The 20,152-nt window shown below is 40.0% G+C and overlaps 2 protein-coding genes across 2 annotated transcripts in view; one reads left to right on the forward strand and one right to left on the reverse strand.

Moving 5' to 3' along the window:
• Nucleotides 1-3,412: 3,412 nt before the first annotated feature.
• Nucleotides 3,413-13,824, reverse strand: LOC134804289 (phosphoglycerate kinase). The gene is made up of 10 exons (XM_063777289.1): nt 13,648-13,824; nt 13,369-13,572; nt 12,988-13,214; nt 12,576-12,693; nt 12,264-12,402; nt 11,646-11,780; nt 10,699-10,820; nt 9,994-10,094; nt 4,284-4,382; nt 3,413-3,624 (listed from the first exon to the last, which is right to left on the reverse strand). Exons 1-10 carry the CDS (start codon nt 13,707-13,709, stop codon nt 3,584-3,586), a joined length of 1,248 nt encoding a protein of 415 aa, XP_063633359.1. The 5' UTR covers nt 13,710-13,824; the 3' UTR covers nt 3,413-3,583.
• A 1,356-nt stretch (nt 13,825-15,180) lies between these two features.
• The window catches only part of LOC134804292 (WD repeat-containing protein 5), a 46,778-nt gene continuing 41,806 nt past the window's right edge, over nt 15,181-20,152 (forward strand). Inside the window, exons 1-2 of the mRNA XM_063777294.1 lie at nt 15,181-15,548; nt 15,677-15,773. Coding sequence (XP_063633364.1) covers nt 15,420-15,548; nt 15,677-15,773 — 226 coding nt within the window. The 5' untranslated portion in view covers nt 15,181-15,419. The remainder of the gene's footprint in view (nt 15,549-15,676; nt 15,774-20,152) is intronic.

Below are 20,152 nucleotides of genomic sequence, written 5' to 3' on the forward strand. Positions count from 1 at the left end.
CCGACACGACGGAAGGGAGGGGCCCAAGCGATATCTTAACGTACAAATAAAAAAATGCCATTTTTTGTGGGGGGAAAGGTGTACACAGTCGCACTTCTCACACACTTACATACAAAATCCTACCTGTAATGACGACACAAATACATAGAAAATGACACACGTCAAAGACAAATCTTGCAAACCTCGATCTCTTTTTGTGTACGGACGAGTCACAGGTGTCACAACACACACACTAACACATTTTCGTTGAAAATTTTTATTGTATTCTGAGAGATGAGAAGTCGGATTTGTCGCTCGACCGATCCGCAATTTGTACTGGGCGAGCAAAATCGATAAATCCAACAATTACATGAAACTAAAATGTAATAATTGTGTTTAAATGTAATTAAACGTATGATATGTAAAAAAAATATTACATGTGAAATGTAACACCTTCTTTTTGTAAATTTGATGTCTCCGACCTCTTTATACAACAAAAAACCGAGCAATTAGGCATTTTTTCTGCTGCTGTGTTCACGCGCGCGTCTGGACTCGGTCTAGTGAAAAATCCGAGCGCAACTAGTTTTATTACCCGCGCTAGATCAGTTGATCTTGTACCTAGGCAGAGGGGAAATAGTGCGAATGCCACCTTCCTTGTTGCTCGAAGTGGTACCCGAGTAGAAGTAGAGACCCGAGTCTCTTGTAGAGACTTGAGTCCTTTTCAGAGAACTCTCGATTTTTTTACAAACAATTTCGAAGTGCATTGTCTTTACTCGTATGTATTATTTGTGGATTAATTACATAAATTATACAATCTTCTTATCGTGTAAAGGTGATCCAATTTCCTAAATTATATTCGTCCAATGTTTTGCCACTTGTATTCCTCGGGGAGTTGCTTTAAGGAGATCGTCGGTAGTGCAGATGACAGGGCATAGACGGCACATTGTCATGTGCTGCATCGTCTGATACGATCCGCAAAAACATTCGGCATTTGAATTCTTGGGTAAGATTCCCCATTTTATGAGATTTTCCTTTGATCGACCGACTCCCACGCGTAAACGGTTCAAAGCCCGCCAAGTTTTCCACGTTTCAATTCCTCCAGGGGGTAAGCGTTTATTTGGAGTCATAAAAGCTGGCGAGCAACCGTGCCACTGGTTCCAGGCGGTGATTCTGGCTTCTTTTGGAGTTTGATTGTCGAGTGGTGGGTTGGTAACAAAGCTTTTCCTAGATTTTAGACGTCTCCGAACTGGACAGTGGGTGTGCAGCAGATGCCGTGCATCGTGAAGCTGTTTTTTTCCGTTCTATTGCAGTTGCCACTTCTCTCCTCACTGCCGGTGGAGCTATTCCTGCGAGGCAGTAAAGTTTCTTGATTGGGGTAGGTTTTAAACACCCAGTCACTAGACGACAGGTTTCATTTAGGGCAGTATCTACCTGGTGGGCGTGAACAGAGTTCTTCCAGGCAGGGCATGCATATTCTGCCGCCGACTAACAGAGCGCAAAGCCAGTTGTGCGTATATAGTGTGTGCGGGTTAGTACCCCATGTGCTACCAGTCATTCGTCGTAGGATGTTGTTCATGGCTGCTACCTTCTGCTTGGTATCCTCGCAGTGCTTCTTGAACGTGAGAGCCCTATCAATTGTTACTCCAAGGTACTTGGGTGTAAATGTGTGGCATAGGCGGTTGCCTTCCCATGTGATGTTTAACTCCCTCATCGCGTTCTTGTTTCGGATATGGAAGGCAGTGACTTGGGTTTTTGTGGGGTTTGGTTTTAATTGATTCTCAGCATAGTAAAGAGAAAGGTTTCCTAAAGCTTTAGACATGTTTTCCTCCACAATTTCAAATGATTTACCCTGTGAGGTTAACGCCAGGTCATCTGCAAATAGAAAGTGTCGGTGGTCCCCCAAGATAGGTTGGTCGTTTGTATAAACATTAAAGAGAATTGGGGCTAAGACACTGCCTTGAGGGAGACCATTTCTTTGATTACGCCATCTGCTTTTATGTCATTGAAAAGGCACGTAAAACCTTAGAGGATATAACCAACGGAGACGCCATGTCTATAATTTTCGGTACAAAATAGTCTGCCGTTTTTTGCGGGGGAGGGGCACATCAAATGTATAGGTACGTCATGTCAGATAAACGTCAGTCCATACATATGGTTGACATGTGGTTGACCATTGGCCGCCTATTTTCGACAGAGGGGAACGCCTGTTAATGGCGGCTCCATTGTTAATTACTCCGAGCGTAAAACCTACGATTCGACATGAGCTCGGGTACCAAGCTCGACAAACGGTAATCTTTTGTCATGCGGTATATAAATTATACAATAAGTCTAATTTCTTTACTGTTATTAAGGATAAACCTCTAAAATTGTTCACGGTGCCTTTGATTTTTTTTTGGCAGTACTTACTGATAAATTCCGCTACATGACGCTAGATGTCGACTACGTAATAACGCGCGTTTTGGTAAGAAAACTCATGTATGGAGATACCACTCTTTCTTTACTTATATTACTCTATGGCTACATCGAAATTATAAACTTCACATTTGCGCCTCGCGCCAAAAATCTGACGGCTCCTGTGCTGCCCCCTAGAGGTTCATGCACGCTCCCTATATAATTGTTTACCTCACTACGACAAAGCAAAAGGAATGTGGTTTGACCTGTTTTTTTGTAAAAACACTAACCCCCTTATTCATAAAACTTTAGATAGATAGATAAAAAATTTTTATTCGTGACGATCACAAAACATGTACGAACATGTACAGACAACAACAGCAAGAACAGAAGAGAACAATAAGTGTGCATCACGAAATGGACCCAACTCAGCATAATGCTAGCTATAAAGCCAGCGCTGGTCTTCCGTAGGGCCCATTCGGTGATGCCACGACAGATAACACAAAAAGATACATATTAAGACATTGTATCTTTACGGGCCCGGCCGCGTAGCCAAGATGTCAATCGCTTACGCTCCGTAGCGATCGAAACGCAACGGTCACTGTCACACTAATATGGAAGAGTGATAGAGATTAGAGAGACATAATGCTTTTCGTTGTCGAAGCGATAGCGATTGTAACCTTGGCTAGGCCGGCTGATTTAATTATATTTTATCCCTTTCTTACAAATACATAAGTCAAAATTACAGATAAAGGCAAACGATTATTAGCTAATTGAGGGTTGTAGCGCGTTTATGAATAAGGGCCAAGGCGGTAAGTCTACTAGTTAATATTGTCTTCGGTTAACGCGTTACTCATGATTCTCATGAAATAAAACTATGTAAACGGATTATGTCGCGAAGTCGCGATAATGAATATAAGTTACACGCAATTTTTTAAATATATGATACCTAACGTGACATACTCTGTTTACACAGTTTTATTTCACGAGTCTACTATTAAGTATTTAATTCTACTGGTGTGGGGCATAATATTAAAAATAATAATTTGTAGTGGAACTTTATTACTCAAAGTAACATATTATGCTATACAAACACGGCCTGCTATCACTTTTACATAACATACAATCAACAACTACTATAAACGTACATATGTATATAATTTCGAAGTGATTACAATACAACATTATATTAAATAATAAATAATTGTAAACTTTATGCGTCGGAGAGAGCGGCTACGCCCGGCAGTACTTTACCTGCAATCATGGAATGAATGAGTTAACTACACAATACACGACAGTTCTACATAATAGTCTACTCCGACCGCTGCCATCACAGACAAAACATCCTCCAGACTTAGCATAGTCGCGCTACCCCCTCTGCCACGCATAGGGTAAGTGTGACGTCCGTGAACTCGTACGTCGTTTGAACGGACCAATCACGGCACGGGACTTCGCTCACCTCGCCCCGCGCACCCCCGCATTTTTGGCATCATCGGTTGCATGAAATAATTGCTCTAAACTCGGTCTAGAGGATTCCTAGTCTATGGCTGCCATACATGAGACGAATGATTCATATGGACAAATGTGGATATCTCAAATGGGTCAACAAGGTTTCTGTGATACTATACAAAAACGGTTTTAGGAGCGGCTTATACCCAGTCACAGCGTCTACCTTCCCGCTTTCTTCTTTGGTCAAATAGGTCCTCATCTCACTTATTAGGGCCCTAGGGCCACAAAACGCGCGCACCAAACGTGCACGCTCACCGATACAGACCGCATACAGTATGCGGTGTCTGTACACCGACTGTCATACATTTGTTAAACCAATGTATATCGTTACGTGGCCTAACCGTTCCACTTCCTTTAGACCAGTGGGACCTCCCTCATTTGGTTATATGGATTTGCCAACTTACCCTCAAGCAGCTCCAGCGAAGCACCGCCACCAGTAGACACGTGGGAGACTTTGTCCTCGGTTCCCCACTTGGCGCAGCAGGTCGCCGTGTCACCTCCACCTTTGAACAAAACAGTTTTATTTATAAAAATACATGTCCATAATGAAAAATGTATAAGCCTGTACTTGAAACGAAGAGGCTTAATGACGTTGTCCAAATTTGATGTACGGAAATTCATCAAGCTAAACATAATAAACATATGGGGCATTATCTATGAAAGGGACCTATTTGCCTATAGCGCCTTCGCCGCACAGCGTTGCGCGGCGTTGTATATATATCGGAGCATCGTTAATAGTCACGTATGCGCCAGTGTATATTAGATACAGGATGGTCCAAACCTTGACGTCCAAAAATTTTTTAGCCCACGACGTGAGGAATCTAAAAAAATATTTTGGACGTCAAGGTTTGGACCACCACATGGGATATATTCTGATAGCCCACGACGTGAGGAATCAAAAAAAATTTTTGGACGTCATGGTTTGGACCACCCTGTATACACTTTCATATTCGATTTGGAACTTTTAGGAACTCTCTTAATTTGGATTACTTACCTGTAACACCGCGAAAATGCGACGAGTGGTACGAGTATATATTAGCATTTCAATGTAGCACTTACTCAATCATTAATAAGCTAGGCGTGTCATCATCAAGTTGTTATACCATATATAATCGATTCCTAGAATATGCAACAAGGTCAGTTCACTAACAATCATTTATCATAACATACCGAAGTATATCTTCAATGTAGGGAGAATGGAGTGTAATATGTTTTCGTTAATTTTTACAGTGCAGCCTAAACACATTGAAGGATTTTTACGCGTAAAGTCATGTTCAGATGAGACATGTAGGTAGTGTAGAGATATCGAGTCGCATTGAGCCTTACGAGGTTATAACGAATGCCGCTTGTTTAAGTAACAAGCTTTCTTAATAAGTTTTTGGCAAAAATTTCATTTTTGGTACAAGCTTTTATCGCTGACTGTACTTTTCTTACGACAGACAACTAATACTCATCGAGACAATTCTAAAAACCCCTAACACAATTAGGTTGCGTTGTTTCATCACGGAGTTCCTATGGCCACCTCCTGTCTCCATCATCAGATCAGTTCGATAGTACCATATTATTGTATTGTCATCAGAACTACATACAGCTGCCAATTTTCATGACGCTACGATCCTTGGAAGATGGTTAAATTAGTTACCTTAGATTCCATTACATGTTAGTTACATACAGGTCGACCTAATAAAAGCTTGTTTTTTTTTTTTTATGAAATAGGAGGCAAACGAGCAGACGGATCACCTGATGGTAAGCGATTACCGCCGCCCATGGACACCCGCAACACCAGAAGGGTTGCAAGCGCGTTGCCGGCCTTTAAGATGGGAGTACGCTCTTTTCTTGAAGGTTTGTAGGTCGTATCGGTCCGGAAATACCGCTGGCGACAGTTCATTCCACAGTTTGGCTGTGCGAGGCAGGAAGTTTCTGGAGAAACGCACAGTTGAGGACTGCCAACCATCCAAGTGATGAAGATGGTAATGTTGTCGCGTAGGGCGATGGCGAAAAGAAGCGGCAGGGATTAATCCGAACAATTCCTCGGAGCACTCCCCGTTATACATGCGATAGAAAATGCAGAGCGAGGCTACATCTCTACGCAGCGCCAAGGAGTCAAGCCGTTCCGAAAGACGCTGGCAGTCAACAATTCTGTTGTTTGTTAAAAAGAGGTCCCAGTTATCAGGTTCAGAATTACTTTTACACTTCAGCGCTTTTGCGAAACATTCATTTCCACCCCTAATTACCTGGCTCTTACCAAAGGCTACGTTTAACCTTAAGATACCTGTTGGACGGGAAATGAGCGCGCATTTTTCTGACTCTCCGAGACTTTCCACTAATAGGGAATATTACTGCAATGTTCTGCCGCCAGAGTGCAGCACTCAACATAGAGTAAAAGCATAGAGTAACTTATACATACTAGGCCTTAAACAGTTTTTTGACAAGTTTTCACTATGACATTGATGCATCAAGGCGGTTTGTTTACAGGTGGCCTACCGCGAAACCCGAAAATCGAAATTTCGTTATCTGCCTCTCTATCGATCGAATAAGCAAGAGTGATAGAGAGGCAGAAACCGAATTTTCGATTTTCGTGTTTTAGCGGTAGGGCCTGTGAGTATGCGAGTGACGCCCTCTACGCAGAGTTTTGCGTAATATTCCCTATTAAGTTGTGAAAGACAGTTTTAATTTAAATACCAACGAGTTTTTACCGCCTGTGGAACGGAGATGGTAGGTAGCTATATGTGTACTCTTTGTTGCATGTTTGTGTATACGAATATCAGCCATTATCTCCAAAACGGATCTAACGGAGTCGCCGTTTTCTGTAGAGTAGTTATTTTATATCAGTAGGCTTAGCACAGGTGCGCCGCGACAGTATCGCCCGCGAAATGTAACCGCCCGGGTAATCTATATCTCGGGCGAGATACTGTCGCGACGCTCCAGTGCTAAGCCAGCTCCGATGGTTCATACATAGGTTTTAACGCAACAGATGGCGTTAGTTATAATTAAATCGGGAGTTTTTTTTTTATTTTGAGCTATAGGTATAGGTTTACTACAAAAGCAGAACTTCTGTACTAAAATGTTTGCAGAAATACGTTTCTCGCAAAAATATTTGGAAATTTGTCATAGGCGGATACGAAGAATTATTAGAATTAATTATAAACCAATCATTTGGCCGATCTAAACCTGAGATTAAACGAGGTCCAAAATATGGGCTGTAACAGTTAAACTGCACCTATCTCAACATCAACTAAGGTAAGGAGGGGTAAGACTAGCATAGTTTATTTTGCTCGGGGCAAGACAAACAGTATGATAATTCCATCAGGATTCCATCCAAACATCAGTAAAAATGGGACAGTCTGACGGGTCTAAAGCATGCAAAGCTCTTTATGCAAGGAGTAGACTCCGGCTGGAGCAAAAAGCTTTGGAAACTTAGCAAAAGACAACCATTACCAACCAAACCATAACGGGGGTGTTTACTGGCCATCACGGGGTCAAAGGAATTCTGGCCAAGAATGGGGGGGAACTCTGACAACACCGATTGTCGTATGTGTGGCGAAGAGGAAGACAGTAAAACACTTAATGTGTGAATGTCACGCCCTCGCCAGACAAAGAATATATGGAGCAGGATATCTGGAACCAAAGGACTTTAAAACGCTACCCATGAGCTCCATCATCCGACACATGGACATGGTGGGAAAAGCTCTTGAGTAGTTGACGGATCTTCTCTAGGGGGTAATTGCACAAAAGATCCCTATGGGTCGAAGTGTATCCGCAAGGGCCCCCGAAAACAATAAGATAAGATAAGAAGATGATTCCATACATGTGATAATTTACCCCGGTGATAGTCTCACCCCACCTTACCTTACTTCGTAGTTTTTTAATTCTAAATTTATGGTCAGGGAGGTTTTTACGAGCGCTTCCAATAGCCAGTTAAAATAAAACATCGCCTGACGTGACCGACATTTATTACTTGCTGGGGTAAGATCCCAGAAGTTACCTACGAGTATTTATGTGCCCCTAAACACACGTGGAAATATAAAAAGCGAAAATAGAAGTTTGTAGCAACTTCTCAACTCGCAGCACTTCAAAATGTTAACTTTTAACTACTCTACGAGTAGTTGTTAGGGGTTTTTGATTTTCCATACTTTTTCCATGAAATCGCTTGACAGGATATCTTGTCGGTAACTTTTTTCGATAACGTGGTGAGTGGTTGAAAAGTTGTATTCGGTGATGATACCCGTACCTCACAACATATTCTATGCGCAATTTTTTAATGCAACTATTACTATACCTATTTATTGTTTGTTATTATTGCCACTTTGAGTTCAATAGTAAATCGACAGAACGATTATTGATCTTACTGTGGGACTGGGTCGATCTGTGTAGAATTGTTCTATATTATTCATATTTATTCAATATTATTAGATTATAGGTCAGGAGATTCGAGGAAATAAATAAAATCAATTACATATGTGTCATAAACATAACCCTGTATATACGCTGCGCGAATATTTGGGCTTTTTAAGTTAAGAGAACTGCGAAGAATACGAATGATGAACGATCGAAATCATACTAATAAATAGTACCTATAATACTTTGACATAGTCATGTGTGAGGCCTGTCTCCAGAGGGCCTACCGCGAACCACTTTGTTCGTTCGTTTATTTGCCTCTATCGCTTGAATAGACAAGAGTGATAGAGAGGCGGTAACGAAGTATCGATACTCGATTTTCACAGGCTAGTAAGTATTAGCATAGTCAGAGGGATTTTTGCATTGGTAGTAGGGCTCAATGTTAGGATTACGGGGTAAAATCAGGATGTGTAGAATAAATCACTTCAGCTTCCTCTTAACTCGCCTGACAAGCTAATAACATAAAATGAACTTCGGAAGAGGAGCGCGATGCTATGCCTCTATAACGATGTTACGAACTAATGTAATATTGGACGCGCCGTGATCGGAATTAAAAAAATTCCTGCGAATCGGTATATATTATGACAATATTATCGAATCAGAACAGAAACATTATGTGGACGAAAAATTGTAGACGAGAGTCAAATAAGAACCCGACATTTAACCCCTGGAACGCCGAACCGACAAACGTACTTGTACAGTCACCTGCAATAATATGTGAAACAACGAAGGCCGCAAAAATATCTGACACGATCTTGTTCGTAGAGCCATAAGAGCGTGTCACATATTTTTGCGGCCTTCGAAGAGGCACATATTATTGCAGGTGACTGTACCCGTCAGATGCCTAGTGCCGGATCCGTCCCATCCCCCTCAAATGCCGGATAGGCTCGCGTACAATTTTGAGATCTAAACACTTACAAATAGAGTTTTATATCATTTGCACTATAGCACTTGCATTTATCGCGGCAGTTGACGGGTGCACCTGCCGTGCAAGTGCAAATGATATAAAACTCTATTTGTAAGTGTTTAGATCTCAAAATTGTAAAAATATAATACAATAAATTTGGTGACTGATAAGGCACAAGGCAGTTGAGACAGTTTGTACAGATCTGGGACTAGGCAGTTGACGGGTACAAAAATTGAAGACCCTCCGGCAGTTGACAGGACTGGTACGGATATGGCACTAGGCGTCCCAAGGGTTAAAAGAAATGAAAAAAATTTATTTGACAACAATCTTAAGATTAACAGATATTAAATACCTATATGACATAGTTTTGTAACTTGTTGTCTCAAAGAGGATACCACTCAGTATGTGTCGGAGCACAATGCAACGACGCTGATTTTCAGTGGACCCTTAAGGTGGAAGGTTTTATGAGTGAGTCAGCCGCTTAAATTGAAATACCATAACATAATACACCTGTATCCAGAATAACATATAGTATAGAGTAACCTGAGAGAGGTTAAAGTAAATATTAAGTATAAAAAAATATAAATAAATATTCCTTCAATTTGCTTTATGTCACAATCTGAGTCTTAAACAGGTAGTACCTACCTCTATATACTGAATTCTTAGGGATTTTTGATCAAAATCGTTTCCAATTATTTTATTAAATCGAAACACCATCGACTCAGATTTTTTGCGCGAGATCTCGAATTGTGAACACCCTATACTAGACACGTGTGTAATGTGTGTATCTATTCTATGGCGGTACTTACCAATGATGGTGGTGGCACCATTGACGGTGGCGTTTACCACGCCGTCCATGATGGCTTTGGTGCCGCCGGCGAACTTCTCGAACTCGAACACGCCCGCGGGCCTGGCAACAAGTGTCCAAGTTTATTATCATTGCAAATATGGCGAGCAGTACCCTCAAGGGTTTATACAACGACTAGTCTGTTTTATGCGACGTTGACGAGATGGTCGCCTCATCATCAGGCGAGCCGTAAGCTAGATTGCCAACGAAGTGGTATAAATTCTAACCCCCTTAACCAATACGCTACAAGCCTCAATTAGCTAATAATCGTTTGTCTTTGTCTGTCATTTTGACTTACGTATTTGAAAGAAAGGGATAAAACATAATTTAACTAAATCAGGCCCGTAAAGTTTTATGAATAAGGGGGTAATACTTTTAGTGTGGTCCACGTAAGCACTATTTCGTATTAAAGATAGCGATCTGTGAGTACCACATATCCCAACAACTAAATAATAAAGTTTAAAAATCTCCATACAAAGTCGCATTAGTCGCATGTAATGCTGTATAGTGCAAATATGTGACGTTATCAACAAAAAGGGACCACATTGTCGGTTGTCGATAAGGTTGATTTCAAATTGAAGCTATACAGAAATAGCGCCTTAATGACAACCGACAATAAGTACCCTTTTGGTTGAGAATGACACATATATTCATATACACAACTCACCCGTTCCACACAATGACCTTGGCCCTAGCAATGGGCCCAGCGAAGAGCTCCCGGGACTGCGGGCCCACGTCCAGGCCCATCCAGCCGTCGGGAATACCTGATTCTACCGTGGCTGTACCAACCTAAAGGATAAATCAACAGGTTAAATCTGGAGCAATAAACATGCCCCATAAAAGCAGGAAAATAGGTCACTGGCATTATTACATTGCTGTACAGGTCGATTCACAAAAAAAAAGAAAAAAAAATCTAAAAAAGTAAATAGTATAATTTTTTTTGAAAACGCTCATATTTAAAATGAACTAAGACATTGTTAATGGTACCTACAAACTCAATCCTTAGATTTAAGAATATTGCCGTGCCCTACCAGGGCCCATGTGAGACAACTATTACCTATGTAACACCTGTGTACTTACTATGGATGCAATAAATATATGAATGAATGAAAGAGCTGGTACGAATGGAATGAGTGAATGAAAATATGTTTGTGTATCACATGAACCATTAAAATGGTGGATCTGACTGTAAATACCATACAGGTGTCACTCATACAATGAAAATTTCGGACATTCTATTCATGCCAGCTTTCGTGAATCAACCTGTACCTATAATATCTTGCACTACAATGCGCGCAAAAGACTATAATACTAATTATTTGTAAAGCTATCATTGCTATCACCAATAAGAGTCTATCGCGGAGCAGGCATGCAACATGTATATGCGGAACTCCGCATAACTATGCAACATACTTTATTGCGCTCGACTGCATTTTCTGATGACAGAATAAGGGCCGATTTAGACGGCGCGCGAACTCGCATGCGATTTTAGTTACATTGCGGACTGTTGGTTAAGTCCAATTCAACCGACCGATCAAAACCCGCAATGTAATAAAACTCGCATGTGAGTTCTCGCATCGTCTAAATGAGAACTAAAATAGAGCAATCACATACCTGGGCATTTTCGTCGAATTTGTCAGCAGTAATGAAGTCGACCGGCAGATGCACTTGCACGTTGTTCTTGGCGGCCTTCTCTAAGAGCTTGGTTACAATTTTCGCACCCTCAGCGTCGTACAGGGAATTTCCGATCTAAAAACAGTTTAGCTTGAGGTGAAAATTGCATAACATTGGTGCAAAATTAAAAGTACTTTTAAAAAACCAACAGCAACACACTACACTTGGACCGCTAAAGAAAGACTGCACTAGATTGTAAAATTGCAAACTTGAATCTATTACAATTAAGTAACGGTTTTTGTAACTAATAGCTCGTGGGTGGGTGGTGGTGGTGGGTACGTGGCATCCTGGGCTCCTTTGCATCTGGAGGGGCTCGGGACGAATTTTGTGAATAATTTTTGTGTTGTTAGTTTAGATTAAGATATTTGTAATTTTTTAAGTAGATTGTAAGATTTTAGAATTGTATATTTTGAAGGCTTATAAAATAAATGGAGTGCTAAAATGATTACTGATTAATACTTCTTGGCAGCTGCCAAGTTTGCAAATGAATGCTACTATGATATCCTTAAGAACTACAAGTATTTTTTTCTATATTTAAACACCTGTGTGCATACTTACAGTCATACCCTTGCTTTCCTTGAGGAAAGTGTAAGCCATGCCCCCACCAATGATCATCTCATTGACTTTGTCCAGGAGGTTCTCGATGAGCTGGATTTTGTCCGCAACTTTAGCTCCACCAAGGATAGCGAGGAAAGGCCTTAATTGAAAATACTTTTATTAGTATTTATGGATAAAACAGAGTCAATTGGCTAAAGTAAGGACATAAATTCTGACATAATTTTTTGCACCATATTAAAAATAGGTGTTTTACATATAATAACATCAATAATAAGACATGAAAATATTATTAGTGCATAATTGATGGATTACCTCTCAGGGTTGTCAAGAGCCTTAGCAAAGTATTGCAGTTCCTTCTTCAGGAGGAATCCAGAGGCGCGCTGTTCAAAGCCTTCACCCATCATAGAGCTGTGAGCTCGGTGAGCAGTTCCTGTCGTAAATAATGAGCAAATACATTTATTGGAAAAGGGACAAAAGATATTAACAGTCTATGTAGATCACAACTTCCAATGATCAAAGGCATTCTTACTTTTATGCAACATCTTCTTCTATCTAGCGTTATCCCAGCCTTTTATGCAACATATTACAACCAAAACAATTTGAAAAAAAAATTACTACAAATAAATTCTGCTGTCAAAAACTTATTGTATTCCAATTAGAAATCAAGGTATTTTTTTAAATTCTGAAATGTTCTACAGCCCTCAGATTATTAGTACCTACTCACCAAATGCATCATTGACATAGACATCACCAAGCTTCCTCAAGCTAGCCCGGAATGCTTTGACCTTCTCAGGGTCAGCCTTAGCCTTCGCCCCACTAGCGTCCAGACCCTTGCCCTCCTCCTCAATGTGGAACCGGAGATTTTCTAGCAAGATAACAGAGCCTGGTGCTGGGTCAGCACAGACATTCTCCACTTCAGGTCCCACACAGTCCTGGAGGAATGTAATTTCCCTATGGCATAACATTTGTTAATAACGAATTATGTAAAAGGAGATAGAAGCTCTTAGCCCAGCAACAACACACCAATGAGTTTTGAAATTATACAATCTAAGATAACAGTTGATACACAGGAGAGATTACTTTTATTTCAATAAGAAATGTTTACCTGTTTAAGAGCTTTTTAAGCTCCTCTGCTACCGGCTTCAGTGTGTATTTGAGGTTGGCCTGGCCATCTGGTCGACCCAAGTGTGACATAAGAACCACGGACTTAGAGCCCTTCTCGAGAGCATATTTGACTGTATCTAAGGCAGCCACAATGCGCTGATTATTGGTGATTATACCCTCCTTTAGCGGCACGTTGAAATCAACCCTAAAATTTCAATTTTATTGAGTACTTTTCAAGTAACTAGCCGGATTAGAATACATTGAGGAAATTGATAAATACCTGATCAAAACTCGTTTCCCTGCCAAATCGAGAGCATCAATACTAAGTTTCTTTAACGACATGATTTATGTGTACTATTTTATAGCGGGATACTATAAAAAATAATTAATTATTTTACTTTTCGGTGACTTCCACTAACAAATTTTAACCTTCAATAATGTCAAAGAGGTCAAAACTGTCAAATCGTTTTTTTTTTTAATTCAAATAAAGTGTTTTTCCCTATTCAACTCATTGTGATATTGCTAACCGTGCTACTTCGCTTGCTTAAAAGATAGGGTACATACTCACTAGAGAAAAAAGCATGGAGCTTAAAAAATTGCGTTTACTTCTATTAATATAAATCACACTGATACTAAAATAAGAGTAAAAATGTAATATGCTATTTACCCAATCATCCTGCTTTTGAACCAATTTTGTAGCCTACAAAAAACAAGGAGTTGTTTGCATTAAAATAAATTTCCGATTCATAATGAATGAAGTAAACCACACGTCACGTGGTACATAAGTAAGTACAGTCACACGTCATATGCACGCACAAACTACTAAGAAGATACTACGTATATGCACGTCATATCTTTTCTTATGCCGAGTACTTATGACCGTACTTCATAATGTACTAAAATTCGCACTATACTCCTTTACAAGAATACAAAATATAAAAGTAAGTATCCCCTTCAAACATGAACGGTAATCCCTTTAATCTTTATCGAATTCTTACAAACGCGTAAGTGTTTCATAAATTTAGCCGTAAGTACCAGTACTGTGGAGCCGCCATTAACAGGCGTTCCCCTCTGTCGAAAATAGGCGGCCAATGGTCAACCACATGTCAACCATATGTATGGACTGACGTTTATCTGACATGACGTACCTATACATTTGATGTGCCCCTCCCCCGCAAAAAACGGCAGACTATTTTGTACCGAAAATTTTAGACATGGCGTCTCCGTTGGTTATATCCTGTAAGGTACTACCAGTCTGTAGAAAATATTAGACCTTATTCCCACGTCACACAAGTCACCATGCCTGTCATTACAATTTATAAAATATTTTATTTATACAGAAAACCAAATATTTTGAATTATTAAGAAGTAATAATTTAAAAAATTCCCTAAAAAAATTTGCCTTACGCAAGAACTTAGGAGTTAGACCAAGAAGAGTCTGCAGCGATTTTGATGCCCACTCAGTGCAAGTGTTATTTTAAACGTCAAACTTCTATGAAAATATGACGTATAAATAACACTTGCACTGCGTGGGCTATCAAAATCGCTGCTGACTTTTTTGGTCTAACTTCTATGCGTATTTTGGTTTTCACTTTAAAATAATAAGAAGAACAAGTCCATCAAATGTGCAGTATATTTACGATAATTGTTAAATAAACATTAGAGCCATTTAATAAAATAATATTATAACCATGCTTGATCTTTAAAATATTCCCACATTTCCCACTCTAAAATCTTTTAGGTACGTGTATACCTTGCCTTACGCGTCCCACGCAGTAGGAGACGTATGTGGGTGGGTGGGTAGACATTTTGAATTTTATTAAGTTGGCACTACTGTTCGCTATTCGCGAAATGAACGCATTGAGACGCTCAGATATACAATTTTCTTTAAAAACTGGCGTGGAAAGAATTATTAAATTGCGATTCGGTAGTCAGCTAAATCGTGTACGTTTTCATAATTTCAAGTTCCGTGGTAATTCAGTGTTTAATAGTGATTGCATTAGGTGTCGAACAAAGAAAATCGTAGTGCGTTGAAAGTCAAGTCGTTGAAACATGGTGCCGCTAGGACCCGGGCCGGGGCATCCAGCTGCACATCAAGCCCACGGAGGGCCCTCTGCTAATCTTTCCGGTCCTAATTCGCTTTCTCAGAGCGCTCCACAGTCCAACAAGTCGTCGGTAGCAGTAAGTTCATCGCATTTCTTTGATTATTTCACGGCTTTGCGTCAGTTGCCGCTTGCACATGTTTATGTAACTCAACTTTTGTATCAGAGCACGTGCGATTTGGCGCTCATTTGTGCATCGGTTTTCAGAAGCCGAACTACACGCTCAAATTTACTCTCGCTGGACACACGAAGGCGGTGTCGTCCGTTAAATTCAGTCCAAATGGCGAATGGTTAGCCAGTTCTTGTAAGTATAATGCATATTAACACGGCATCCGTTATGATGACATTTTGTTGGAAAATTTATTGAGCACTACCCGTTTTATGTTCGTTAAAAAACCTTTTTGTCAACATTTTTGTCAATTACTGTTCTCAATTTAGTTATTCCTGCATTGTTTATGTTTCTTAGGGGTCACAGAACTAATGTTATCTCAAGTAATCCTATGCGCCCTAGTTTCTGATAAGACATTGTGCTACATCACCTATTTTGCAAATTAATATTAAAAACCATTTTTGGCTGATTGTTAAGTTACCCACTGAACATTTAATATTTTATAATGTGTACTACATATTGATTTGAATAATTCACGCATTGAATACAATTAGAATAATAATGTGCTAGGAAAACCATGCTCGTGAAGTTGACCACCCCATATCGTTTGCCCGCAAATGGCATAGCTATATCGTTTGTTCATCGTTAGTTCACGTTTGTTCAGTAGGTAAAATCGTAAGGACCCGATTCTAACATCATTTTTTTTTAAAAACAAAAGGGGGTGGCTGTCTTCACGCTAGCCACCCCAAATCACTTTTTGTAATTTTTTTTGGTCTAGATAGCAAGATATTCGTTAGTTCACGTTTGTTCAGGCATTAAAATCGTTAGGACCCGATTCCTTCATTTTTTTTTTTTTTTTCAAAGTGGGGTGGCTGTCTTCACGCTAGCCACCCCACCCCGAAATCAGCCAAACTAACCATGTGAAGTCATCGAGCGACGTTAGTTCACGTTTGTTCAGGCATTAAAATCGTTAGGATCTCATTAGATTTGCCATAAAAAAATAAAATCGAAAAATTCATATATATGGGACAGCGGAGCCAAGTAATGTGGTCTAGCAAGCAATCGACGCGGATACTAACGATTCTTTAGCTTGAATAAACTTATATGGACGATATTTAAGCGATAAATTATAGTGCCTTGCGGGGGTTCAAAACATAATAAGAGATATCCGTCGTTTTATATTTTTTTATACTATGGGGGTGGCTGTCTTCACACTAGCCACCCCAAATCACTTTTTGTAATTTTTTTTGGTCTAGATAGCAAGACATTCGTTAGTTCACGTTTGTTCAGGCATTTAAATCGTTAGGACCCGATTCCTTCATTTTTTTTTATTTTTTCAAAGTGGGGTGGCTGTCTTCACACTAGCCACCCCACCCCGAAATCAGCCAAACTAACCATGTGAAGTCATCGAGCGACGTTAGTTCACGTTTGTTCAGGCATTAAAATCGTTAGGATCTCATTAGATTTGCCATAAAAAAATAAAATCGAAAAAATCATATATATGGGCCAGCCGAGGCAAGTAATGTGCCTAAGTCGACGGCTGAAAAAAATACTCAGAATCGGGTCCTTACGATCCCACTTGCAGGACAACGTCAGCAGACTATACTGATTCAAGATAGATAGGTCATTTGCGGGCGATCAAAACAGATTTAACGGAAAAAAATAAAACTTGAAAATCTGGATTACTCAACTTACGCTCCTAAGTCGAACGCTGAAAAAAATACTCAGAATCGGGTCCTTACGATGCCACTTTCAGCACAACGTCAGCAGACTATACTGATTCAAGATAGATAGGTCATTTGACGGCGAACAAAACAGATTTAACGGAAAAAAATAAAACTTGAAAATCTGGATTACTCAACTTACGCTCCTAAGTCGAACGCTGAAAAAAATACTCAGATTCGGGTCCTTACGATGCCACTTGCAGGACAATGTCAGCAGACCATACCAATTCAAGATAGTTAGGTCATTTACGGGCGTTCGAAACAGATTTACCAGAAAAAAATAAAACTTGAAAATCTGAATTACTCAAATTATGCTACTAAGTCGCAGGCTGAAAAAAATATTCAGAATCGGGTCCTTACGATGCCACTTGCAGGACAATGTCAGCAGACCATACTGATTCAAGATAGATAGGTCATTTGCGGGCGTTCGAAACAGATTTACCGGAAAAAATTAAAACTTGAAAATCGGAATTACTCAAATTATGCTACTAAGTCGCTGGCTGAAAAAAATACTCAGACTCGGGTCCTTACGATGCCACTTGCAGGACAACGTCAGCAGACTATACTGATTCAAGATAGATAGGTCATTTGCGGACGATCAAAACAGATTTACCGGAAAAAATTAAAACTTGTAAATCGGAATTACTCAAAATATGCTCCTAAGTTGACGGCCGAAAAAAATACTCAGAATCGGGTCCTTACGATGCCCTTTGCAGGACGACGTCAGATGATTATGCTGATTCAAGATAGATAGGTCATTTGCGGGCGATCAAAACAGATTTACCGGAAAAAAATAAAACTTGTAAATCGGAATTACTCAAATTATGCTACTAAGTCGCAGGCTGAAAAAAATACTCTGAATCGGGTCCTTACGATGCCACTTGCAGGACAATGTCAGCAGACCATACCAATTCAAAATAGATAGGACATTTGCGGGCGTTCAAAACAGATTTGCCGGAAAAAATTAAAACATGAAAATCTGAATAACTCAACTTACGCTCCTAAGTCGACGGCTGACAAAAATACTCAGAATCTGGTCCTTACGATGCCACTTGCAGAACAATCTCTGCAGACCATACTGATTCAAGATAGATAGGTCATTTGCGGGCGATCAAAACAGATTTACCGGAAAAAATTAAAACTTGTAAATCGGAATTACTCAAAATATGCTCCTAAGTTGACGGCCGAAAAAAATACTCAGAATCGGGTCCTTACGATGCCCTTTGCAGGACGACGTCAGATGATTATGCTGATTCAAGATAGATAGGTCATTTGCGGGCGATCAAAACAGATTTACCGGAAAAAAATAAAACTTGTAAATCGGAATTACTCAAATTATGCTCCTAAGTTGACGGCCGAAAAAAATACTCAGAATCGGGTCCATACGATGCCCTTTGCAGGACAACGTCAGCAGACTATACTGATTCAAGATAGATAGGTCATTTGCGGGCGTTTGAAACAGATTTACCAGGAAAAAATTAAACTAGAAAATCTGAATTACTCAAATTATGCTCCTAAGTCGCACGCTGAAAAAAATACTCAGAATCGGGTCCTTACGATGCCACTTGCAGGACAACGTCAGCAGACCATACTGATTCAAGATAGATAGGTCATTTGCGGGCGTTCGAAACAGATTTGCCGGAAAAAATTAAAACTTGAAAACCTGAATAACTCAACTTACGCTCCTAAGTCGACGGCTGAAAAAAATAGTCAGAATCGGGTCCTTACGATGCCACTTGCAGGACAATCTCAGCAGACCATACTGATTCAAGACAGATAGGTCATTTGCGGGCGTTCGAAACAGATTTGCCGGAAAAAAGTAAAACTTGAAAATCTGAATAACTCAACTTACGATCCTAAGTCGACGGCTGAAAAAAATATTCACAATCGGGTCCTTACGATGCTACTTGCAAGACAACGTCAGCAGACTATACTGATTCAGGACAGATAGGTCATTTGCGGGCGTTCGAAACAGATTTGCTGGAAAATATTAAAACTTGAAAATCTGAATAACTCAACTTACGCTCCTAAGTCGACGGCTGAAAAAAATATTCAAAATCGGGTCCTTACGATGCCACTTGCAGGACAATCTCAGCAGACCATACTGATTCAAGATAGATAGGTCATTTGCAGGCGTTCGAAACAGATTTGCTGGAAAAAATTAAAACTTGAAAATCTGAATAACTCAACTTACGCTCCTAAGTCGACGGCTGAAAAAAATATTCAAAATCGGGTCCTTACGATGCCACTTGCAGGACAATCTCAGCAGACCATACTGATTCAAGATAGATAGGTCATTTGCAGGCGTTCGAAACAGATTTGCCGGAAAAAATTAAAACTTGAAAACCTGAATAACTCAACTTACGCTCCTAAGTCGACGGCTGAAAAAAATAGTCAGAATCGGGTCCTTACGATGCCACTTGCAGGACAATCTCAGCAGACCATACTGATTCAAGACAGATAGGTCATTTGCGGGCGTTCGAAACAGATTTGCCGGAAAAAAGTAAAACTTGAAAATCTGAATAACTCAACTTACGATCCTAAGTCGACGGCTGAAAAAAATATTCACAATCGGGTCCTTACGATGCTACTTGCAAGACAACGTCAGCAGACTATACTGATTCAGGACAGATAGGTCATTTGCGGGCGTTCGAAACAGATTTGCTGGAAAAAATTAAAACTTGAAAATCTGAATAACTCAACTTACGCTCCTAAGTCGACGGCTGAAAAAAATAGTCAGAATCGGGTCCTTACGATGCCACTTGCAGGACAATCTCACCAGACCATACTAATTCAAGATAGATAGGTTATTTGCGGGCGATCAAAACAGATTTATCGGAAAAAAATAAA

The sequence above is a fragment of the Cydia splendana genome, chromosome Z (assembly GCF_910591565.1).
Source record: "Cydia splendana chromosome Z, ilCydSple1.2, whole genome shotgun sequence".
Lineage (NCBI taxonomy): Eukaryota > Metazoa > Arthropoda > Insecta > Lepidoptera > Tortricidae > Cydia > Cydia splendana.

What these genes read in the sequence shown, in the direction of transcription:
- LOC134804289 (XM_063777289.1), bottom strand. Translation starts at nt 13,709, where the DNA reads ATGTCGTTAAAGAAACTTAGTATTGATGCTCTCGATTTGGCAGGGAAA. An exon ending in GGGAAACGAGTTTTGATCAG is followed by an intron (nt 13,573 to 13,647) that starts GTATTTATCAAT and finishes TTGAAATTTTAG; the next exon opens with GGTTGATTTCAACGTGCCGC. An exon ending in TGGTGCCACCACCATCATTG is followed by an intron (nt 4,383 to 9,993) that starts GTAAGTACCGCC and finishes TTTTGTTCAAAG; the next exon opens with GTGGAGGTGACACGGCGACC.